The 10,905-nt window shown below is 38.5% G+C and overlaps 1 protein-coding gene across 1 annotated transcript in view; it reads right to left on the bottom strand.

Annotated features, from left to right (window-relative positions):
- Positions 1-6,044: 6,044 nt before the first annotated feature.
- The window catches only part of LOC107590404 (protein kinase C beta type-like), a 127,315-nt gene continuing 122,454 nt past the window's right edge, over positions 6,045-10,905 (bottom strand). The window contains exon 17 of the mRNA XM_016279135.1: positions 6,045-7,346. Coding sequence (XP_016134621.1) covers positions 7,188-7,346 — 159 coding nt within the window. The 3' untranslated portion in view covers positions 6,045-7,187. The remainder of the gene's footprint in view (positions 7,347-10,905) is intronic.

Consider the following 10,905-nt stretch of genomic DNA (forward strand, 5'->3'; position numbering starts at 1 on the left):
TGTAACGTAAATCTGCATGATTATTGACTCCGGTTATGAGTAAACAATGAACACGTCAAGTGTGAAACAAGTAAGGTTTTATTAACTACATAAAAACTTAAACTAGTCTAACATACTACACAAACACATTAAGCCGGTCTAACATAAACATACACGTTTTTAAGAATTGAACACACATGAACTTGAGCAAAGTAGTGGGAAACTGAGAACTTTCTTTAATGGTGAAGTTTGTTACTCTTATCTTATTGTTCATTGGCTACTATAAATATACCATTCATGTGTTTATCTCCCTGAGAAGTGTAAACATTGAGGCTCCCACGCACCATCATACACATTTAGAGTGGTCCGCTCAGATCTGTCAATCTCATTCCAGCTCAATCAGTAGCGAGAGTTTGCGGCATGGCTATGGTAGCAGGCTGAGCCAGAGGGTGTTTAGGCTGACGTGCTACATGGAAAAATGAATTTTTGGTTTGGTTACAGAAGTGCAAGCCAAAATTCAAAGACTTGCCAAAATACAGAAAGAGACAACAGGGTAAAACAAGATGGTGGAATTTGATGGAATATTTGTGTTTCATTTGAGACACTGAACTTGTGGAGTTTGTTCGTGACAGGTTAACTTAGTTTTTGCCACACTTGCTAGCTCTTTACCTCTTTACTGTCAAACCTCAGATAAGATGGTAAGATTTTGTAAGAATAATAATAATTGTATGGGTGTGAATGTGATGAGTCTTAAGGGGCGTTTGCAAAGGTTGTTTAAAAATATGCTTCATTTTTATAAACTCGCTAGGCGACACTAGTAGCATAGTTCACTTTAAACCCAAAGTTTCAGAGTTTGAGGTGTGTCAGTGAGAAAATATGTCAGACACAATTCCCCTTATTTTGCAGTGGAAGTTATTTTCTGTGAGTGTTCGAGACTTCTGACAGAGATGGTCTTATTAGGAATGGGCGAATCAATCCTCAAGTATCGATACAGATGCGGGTGGCGAAAGTATCCATATTAAAATACAAAATATAGATACTAAGATGCTTTATTTACCAGTGACTTTGTTTATTTAACAAAAAAATGTATGCATACAATATGCATTGAATTGGACGAATAACCTGTGTCAGTGAATAATTGTGTAGGATAGAACTATTTTCATGCTTATCTGAACACACGCAAATGTTGCAAGACAGAACTAATCATCCATCACAGAGAACGTTCACTCACTTCTGACTACATTCAAACAGGGCTGCGTTTCCCAAAAGTATCTTAAGAAACCATTGATGCTTCAGGGAACGACAGCCCAGAACAATGAGGACAGAAAAAACATATAGAAAGAACATACAAAAAAATCGTTTATTTCACAATAGACCAATTGAAATGGTAGACTACATAGTTTGTGCGATTACATTTATTTAAATTGAACGTTCATATTGATCATGTTCTAATTCTGTAATGTTAATAAATCATACACTGCCAGAACAAAAAGGTTGCATTTTATGTGTGCAACAGCCTTTAACTGACAGTCCCTTATGGAAATGAACCATGGTTTTACTGTAGTTCAACTATAGTATTTGTAGATTTCCATGGTTACCACTACAGCAAACTAATTTTAACGATGTGTAAGTATGCATGCCTTACTAACCTTGTGGCTCTGCTTCCGATTCATTAGCCACTAAAGGTAAAAATCTAGAGGAATAACAAAGTGGGGTAAATGGTAAAACTATTTTATTACACACCACTGTGTTTGTAATTACAATGCACTGAAATAATAGTATAAGAAATACCTGTTTCCAATTTCAAGAAGCATAATGAGCTGTTTTGTACAGCTAAAAATAACTGGAAAGGGATGCCACTGGAAGCCTTGCACATACAAGTTAAAAATAAGGTGGATAGATGCAGTGTTTATATTGATAGTAAATTTGTTAAATTGAATTAAATGTATATTTTTTCATTTACAATAAAGCTACCTTGTTGCATATACAAAATACAACAGTATTGTACAGTTATCATAAAATATCTAACAATTAAATTTACAACACCTTCATAAATTGATTTAGAATATAAAAAAGCAGAAACACACCCAGTGTACATTCTTTATTCATAATTTAGGCAGATTATTCATATTTTTAAGGAGAGTTTAAAAAAATCGTGCTGCATTTTTTTGTAGAAAAGATACATTGCCATCTAGCTCCGACCAAAGTGACTTGAACGTAATTACAACTTCCCAACTCGTACTTGAATGCACAATTAGTATCTGTTGTGGATGTGCTGAGCTGATTGCACAAGTAAGTGGGGAGGATGTATGGGAATCTCTCTAAAACTGTATGCTGATAAATGACTTGTGGGATGTAGTCATTATGAATCTTATTATTCCATAGCAAGCTTTACTTTGCTGTCTTGTCTTTGTCCATTCTCTTTTTTAAAGGGGTCATATGATGCTATTTCAATGTATCCTTTCTCTTTGGAGTGTTACAAGCTCTTGGTGCATAAAGAAGATCTGTAAAGTTGCAAAGACTAAAGTCTCAAATCCAAATAGATATTCTTTATAAAAGTTAAGAGTCAACCACGCCTACCTAAAACGTCTCGTTCTAACACGCCCCCACATGTCTACATCACGATGTGGGAAGATTTGCATAACGCCACCCAAATGTTCACGCAAAGAAAGGCGGCGTAACTTTCATTCTCCCTGTAGTATTGTTGTTGCCGCCATGTCGTGAAGGCACTGTGTGTTTCGTTTATGAAAGCGAAACTACTTTGTTTGGCCTTACAAAAGAGAACGATATCCACTTCGTCATGCCTAGAGTTGATCCGTGCTGGTCGCTGAGGAAATACATCAACTTTGCGCTGCAGATCGGCTTTCACTGTGGATGAAGCGGAGTCCAGCCCGGGGGCGTCACATGTGGTTGCCGCAAGCCCTCCGTGTAGAGTAGCGCTTGTTGTTTGTCATTTGTCCGATCACAAATGCAGACATGGTTTTATGTTTATGCGGCGTGATGCAACGCGTAAAAAGACAGTATAAGTCATTATAATCCATAATTATGTCCCCACTGGATGCAACAAATGCCTAGTTTATAATGGGTTTGAATGTTTTTGTCTCATCGCTCCGGCCGGGACACGGCATCACAGTATGGTAAGGGGTGTAGCATTTCCGTCACACGCTTGAGGTATTCGGCCAATCATAACGCACTGGATAGCTGGCCAATCAGAGCACACCTCACTTTTCAGACCGATGAGCTTTGTAAGAATCGACGCGTTTCAGAAAGGCGGGGCATGGAGGAGAAACAATAATGTACAATATGTGGAAAATAATGTGTTTTTTTAACCTTAAACCGCATAAACATTTCATTACACCAAATACACCAAGTAATGTTATTTTTTAGCAACATCATATGACCCCATTTAAGGCCAACTTCGGTCCTTCAGATGGCAGATTCTTTGTCATGGGGGATGATTTTAATTGTATATATATAACTCTAAAGGGGGACAAAAACAAAAAACAAAAGGAAGAGAATAAAAAAGATCAGAACACAGCAGTCCCAGACAATGCCTTTGAGGCACATAATGAGCTGCAATTTCATTAGCTGTCACAATGAAAGCTACACCAAAAATGCACACTCAGCACCGAACCTCAGAGAAAGCACCAAGATGACATTTTGAGAATGAAACCTTCATATTCTCATTCACACACACTATAGCATCATAAAGATTTTGACAGGAAGAGGAGAATTGGGGTAATTGTTCTCATTCTTCTTTATACCGTTTTGTTTTGTCCCAGTCCGGAGTGCTGGACGCAGGTGAGGGAGATCTTCTTGAATGATCAAATCATGTGGGAATAATTTGGCCAGGGGAATAATTTGTGTCCACAGATTGCCCATGACTCTGGTTGCATCCTCTCATTTCCCAAACATGAATTTTGGTGGCTGATAAGATGGGACATTTCTTTGGCAGATAGCATCTTGCGCTTTGTAAAATGCTCACAGGGGCCACAGCGTCTCACATGCCTGCAAATACTGTGTTTCATGCGAGTCATCCAAATATTTATACCTCAAGTGTGGTGAACACACACACACACACACACACACACACACACACAATGTACTGTTTTAAATTTGCAGGGCCAATTTAGATGGACTCCTCATTGAACCCAATGTTAACAAGAAAATTGTGTATTTTATTTGTGATGAGAAATGCTAAAGTTCAGCTTAAGTGCAAAATATTTATTAACCTTTTAGACAAATTGTCAAACTTTTCTATTTACCTTTTAAGCTACAAAAGAAGGAAGCTATTTACTGTTTAAAAAAAAAAGATTATCTTTAAAACCACAAAACCAAAGATAGATAGAAAGAAAACTATAAAATATCTTGAGTCGTTCTCTAAATGTTCAACAATCCAAACAAACTTTACGATTATAAATATGAGGAGATTTTTTTTAAATAAGCACCAGAATGAGCTACTTGATGTCCATTAAGGATATTGTTTCAATTTGATAGTCAGAATTGCAAATATGTAAATTGTGATGTCTTGTAATCCAGGGGGTTTAAACTGTTTGAGGACAAGGACCCCAAATATGCAAGGGTCCCACTTTGTATAATATAATATAATTGAGAAAAAACACAGAATATTAAAAATTGTTAATATATTTTAAATGTTATTTTCATATATAATATTTAATAATATAATGAGAATAAACACTGAATATTATGTGACATTTATTAAAAATATTAGACAATTATTAACAACACCAAATAACTGGATCTTACATATTCACGGTTCTAAAGCCAGAGCCACAGACTCCATAGAATCCCCATAGAGTCCCCAGACCACAGTTTTAGACTCTGTTCTGTTCAACACACACCCACACACACACACACACACACACACACACACACACACACACAGACACAGAGGACATTCACACAGGAACCAGGCAAAAAACACAGGTTTACATTGATACATTGAATTATAAATATAACATATTACATATTCTCTCATAAGTACATTAATAAGTTATAACTTTAATCGTTTACCTAGTGTCTCATCCAGTATCTATGTGTTTGTGGCTTCCAAGACCTCGCATCCTTTATCCCTGGAGCCAGAGCCAATAGAATCCCCATAGAGTCCCCAGACCACAGTTTTAGACTCTGTTCTGTTCAACACACACCCACACACACACACACACACACACACACACACACACACACACACACACACACACACAGACACAGAGGTCATTCACACAGGAACCAGGCAAAAAACACAGGTTTACATTGAATATCTGTATTATAAATATAACATATTACATATTCTCTCATAAGTACATTAATAAGTTATAACTTTAATCGTTTACCTAGTGTCTCATCCAGTATCTATGTGTTTGTGGCTTCCAAGACCTCGCATCCTTTATCCCTGGAGCTGACCTCGAAGTCATAAACTGTTCGGCTGGCAATTAAGCAGACACTCAGTGCCTTTAAGCTCGCCAAATTCTCCCTCTAAATCACTTCGCGCTCACCCCACGCTCCACGGTGTCAACTGATATATGCCTTTTATTTCTCTTTTTGATAATTGTCTGATCGATACGTGGCAGCTTAACTTTCTACGGAGCGGACAGGTCTCGGACAGCATTATGGGATAGCACTATCAGGCAGCCACACGCTGAGTATAAAATGAAGGCTAGTGACACTAAGCCCAATCAAAACACTGTACTATTCACCTCACAGAGACAGCACCGCTACACACAGCACTAGAGAGGTTAGGATCTGTAGAAGAGTGGGCAGAACAGATCAATCCAACTCCGCTTATTCAGGAGAGAGAAGGCTATCGATTTATGTGTATCTAATCTCAAAATCGTTTTCATTAGAGGTTTTACCAGGGATCTTGAACACATGAAAATGTTTACATACTTAAAAAAAATTTAATTAATAAAAATAAATAAATAAAAAAAAAATAAACCAAGATGATGCAAGGGGCAAATTACAAGCATGTGTAGTGATAATAAATCTGAACATGCAAAACCTTAATAACGGTATACCTTTATATTTTAAATGAATGAGAAGGTAGCTAAGAAAAACATGTTTTCTTTTTTTTCTTTCAGAAAGTGCTTAGTTACATTATTTATACAAAGCCTATGAGTCATCAGTGCACATAGGTGGCAGACTCGAATCACATTGCTATATATGACTGATCTAGACCAAGCGTTCGGAAATGCAAGTATGATTTGTCTGTGATTGAAAACCAGAGTCTTTTCACCTGAATGATAGATACATCCAAAAGTATTATGCCTAGAGGATAAACAAACTTGCAATCATGCAAATTAAGCATTTGAAATCACAGGGATGCTGAAGTCCCTTGGAAAATGGCACATTGTGTTTCCTACACGGTGCATAGATACAGTTATGTACTATTTGAATTCTGTATTGCATGATGGCATCAACTGCATTTGATCTATCTGGCTGTTTCTAATCCTCATTGTCAAGGATATGAACTAGTAGCTTTACAAATCTCCACTCTACCCAAACCCAGTGATATGAATCCTTCCTGAAATACAGCGTTATGAATGATAATGACATTTTCATTTTGCAACCATCTTGACATTTTTTTCTTTCTTCTTCCCTCTCCCTGAATGTCAAAATAGTGAGGACACTTCTGCCAGGAATTCAGCACTTCGCACAGGCTGCACGGGAGCGCCGGCTCAAGTCATGTGTGGGCGGTAATAATATTTTGGTATAATGGGTTTAAGCCAGTGAATTAAACATTAGCTCAGCTCAAATAGAGACCAAACAGTGGGGAAAATAATGAACCACAAATAAATAATTGAAAGCGGCATTGTTGTTTTTCAAATTACTCACTTGGGGTTAGTCGTGTTTGTTCCTCGTTTGTTGCATAGGCCACGTTTACCGTCATATAAACACCAAACACTGAGTGCAATCTCGTGAAGCTGGGCGGTTACAGGCTCTCCTGAAAGTGTGGAAGCCAGGAAGAGGGAAAGGTTTGACTTGTGGTGCGACAGATTGGCTGAATTCTGGCCCCTTGGAAACATGTCCAAATACCGCACAGCTATATACTGAGGTGATCCACCTGAGCCCTTTGGTAAAATCCTGTTACAGTAATATGAGTGAGCTTTCACGACCCTGAGCATACATGTCACAGACATACAGGCAGACAGAGAGATACACGACCAGCAGTCTCTAGTACGTTTGCTCGATTAACCCTGAGCGGGATTGACATACTCCGGGTTGGTGTAGGAGAACCCCAGGAACTCATCCTGGTCCAGATTCATGATAAACAACTTGTCGGTGGGCGTGAGCTCAGTGGCCATTTTAGTGAACTCTCGGTCAAAGTTGCAAGTATCTCGATTGTTTCGCTGGAAAAGAGAAAGAAGAGGGGTGTTAGCTGTATTTAAAACACTATAGTTTTAAAGGTGGGGTAGGCGATTTTTCAGAAACGCTTTAGAAAACTGATTCGGGCCAAGTAGCAAAACAAACTTGTAGCCAATCTGCAGTAAGGGGCGTGTCTACTCATGATGTGGAGGAGAGAGTGTTCAGTGCACAGGACGGACATTAGCCGAGCCGAGTGACAGAAAGATAGAGATGGCGGATAAAAAACAAAAGAGGAAAAGTCTGCAGAACAAAAGAAGGCTTATGATAAGGCAAGAAGTAGAACCCGTGTAAATATCGGATCAGCTTTCCAGCGCTGGAGAGAACTGAAGGAGCGGGAAGGCCTGCGATCGGACGCCGAGGTTGCTTTGTTTTTTCTCGATAGGTAAATAACACAGTGTCTGCGCCGCAACAGCTAAAGTCTGTCTAGTACACTGGACTCGCATCCAAGTGACCGTAGAAAATCATTTGAAATTTGTGTCAATACATCATAAATAGAATGCAGCAGCAGTTTTCTGTCGGGGATTTGTCGCGTCGTGCTGCATCCAGTGTAGACCATAGATATGTATATATATCTATGGGGTAGACAGCATCACTAATTATAATGAGTTCTATAGTATTTTGTCGCGTCGCGCCACTCGCGTCCGGTGTAGACATTGTAACATTGGTTTTGCTTTGTTTCACAGAACTAATCGTTGCCTGGGTTGCGTACGTATGTGTGGGGCGGAGCTATCAAAGTAGGGGCGAGACCCTTTTGGGGTAGGGATGTGTTTGTTTTGGTGATTTCAAATGTCAACATTGGCTACGCGGGAAGGCCTGCGATCGGACGCCGAGGTTGCTTTGTTTTTTCTCGATAGGTAAATAACACAGTGTCTGCGCCGCAACAGCTAAAGTCTGTCTAGTACACTGGACTCGCATCCAAGTGACCGTAGAAAATCATTTGAAATTTGTGTCAATACATCATAAATAGAATGCAGCAGCAGTTTTCTGTCGGGGATTTGTCGCGTCGTGCTGCATCCAGTGTAGACCATAGATATGTATATATATCTATGGGGTAGACAGCATCACTAATTATAATGAGTTCTATAGTATTTTGTCGCGTCGCGCCACTCGCGTCCGGTGTAGACATTGTAACATTGGTTTTGCTTTGTTTCACAGAACTAATCGTTGCCTGGGTTGCGTACGTATGTGTGGGGCGGAGCTATCAAAGTAGGGGCGAGACCCTTTTGGGGTAGGGATGTGTTTGTTTTGGTGATTTCAAATGTCAACATTGGCTACCAGAAATCACTTACCCCACCTTTAAAGTCTTCAGATCTTAAAGGGATATTTCACCTAAAAATGCCAATTCTGTCATTATATACTCGTCTGCATGTTGTTCCAAACCTGTTTGATGTCCTTGTTTTCTAGTGAAACGCAATGGAAGACATTTTTGAAGAATCTTAATGCAGCTTTTTGCCATATGGCCAAATCTGTCAAGCTCCAAAAAGCACCATTAAAAAGCATCACTCATATTGTTCAAGTCTAATCAGATATCAATAACATCAAACATCATTTTCAGGTGTCTTGTAACAAAATGATGTTATGAAGTCAGATCTCCACTGTAGACACCGTAGTTGATTTGAGAACTGCAGTGGAGATGAATGTATAACAACAAAGTGACTTGATATATAGCAAATTTAATAAAGTTATTGTGTGACTTCAAAATACTTGGATTATAACAAATTATATTTTTTGGAGCGTGATAGCACATGGTCATTATGGACTGCCATATGGAGAAAAAAACTACACTACTGTTGAAAAGCTTGGGGTCTGTAAGATTTTTTTATGTTTTTGAAAGAAGTCTCTTATCCTCACCAAGTCTGAATTTATTTGTTCAAAAATACAGTATAAACTGTAACAATATTTCACAATACTATTAATATTATTATAATGTAAAATAACTGTTTTCTATTATTTATTTTTTTTAACATGTAACTTATTCCTGTGATGCAAAGCTGAATTTTCAGCAGTCATTTCTCCAGTCTTCAGTGTCACATGATCCTTCAGAAATCATATGCTGATTTTCTGCTCAAGAAACATTTCTTTTCATCAATGCTAAAAACAGTTGAGCTGCTTAATATTTTGGATTGAAAAAAGAATAAAATATAAACATACACACATACATATATGTATATATATATATATATATATATATGTGTATATATATATATTTTTTTTAAATAAATGTATAAATGTAAATATTTATAAATATATTCATCAAAATATCAGCCTATGGCTTTGGATTAATATGAGACATGTAAATAAAGACAGAATGTTAATTTCCACGCTGAACTGTCCCTTAAAAAAACACAATTATCCACATTAAATAAGAAGCTGAAAAGTAGACTCTAGGCAAACGCCCAGCTGTGTTTAAAGGCTGAAGAGGAATTATGTGCCAAAGAAGAAGGGATTCCACTTCAGGAGAAGACGCTATAACACGCAAGCACTTAAAAAGACGCCAAGGCCACTGATGAGACTCATATCTCACTGACAGTCCCCATCCAGAGCTGCTGTGGGAGACGGCTCACTGCATTGACACACTGTGCGCTACCGTTTCTTTTATGAGATGCTAAAGCGTAGGCACTGCCGGCCTTTCTTTTTTACTCTATATGCCTCTCTCTCCGTCTCTGTCTGCAAGAGGAGTCTAAATGAAAGGGGCAGACGGTTTGTTAGGCCCACAGGCCTGTTCTTACTGGGAGAATTCCTCTCTGCTGCGCTACTGCTGCTGTGGCCTTGTGTGCCAGCGCGCCCGAGGGAAGAGCCAGCCTGGCTCAGAGGACACATTCAAAAACACTGAGTGGGAGGACGGCAAGGGAAAGAGACAGACTAAAAGAAAGAAAGGGAGGTGGTAAGGTGGGTCAGAGTAAGCTAAGCTAGAGAGGGATGGAGGGAATATGACAGAAGGTGTGGAAGAGATGGAGGGGATGGAGAGAAAAAAAAACAGGGAAAAGGAGAGAGGACTGGGCCTTCTCTGGGGCTAAACATTGTTAATGCACTGCTTGGCAATGTAAATCCATGAAGGCAAAGGAAAAGCTAGCGTGGGGGGAAGGGTTGCACTCAATATGCTAAGCATCAATGGAGCAAGAAAGCTTCGGCGACGCAAATACTGCGTACCAATTCACAAATGTACACAAAGTCTTGTAGAAATGTGTTTGATATAGGATAGTGGGGATGTCGTCTTAAACTATAGGGGAGAAAAAAAACATATTTCTGAATGAATGCCACTACATTGCTGTGTTCAATAAAGTCAATATGGAAGCCTGTTTCTGCCTCAGAGTAAAATAAATAAAAAATACATAAAAAGTAACAGATTTTCTCATACAATGCTGTTCTCACAATTGCAACTTTGTATCTCTTGCTTGCAGGGCTGGACTGGGACAAAAAAATCGGCCAAGGCATTTTTTGGTCGAGGCGGCCCACCACCATTTCTATATATATATATATATATATATATATATATATATATATATATATATATATATATATATATATATATATATATATATA

This window comes from Sinocyclocheilus grahami, unplaced genomic scaffold, assembly GCF_001515645.1.
Source record: "Sinocyclocheilus grahami isolate Dianchi unplaced genomic scaffold, SAMN03320097.WGS_v1.1 scaffold127.1, whole genome shotgun sequence".
Classification (NCBI taxonomy): domain Eukaryota; kingdom Metazoa; phylum Chordata; class Actinopteri; order Cypriniformes; family Cyprinidae; genus Sinocyclocheilus; species Sinocyclocheilus grahami.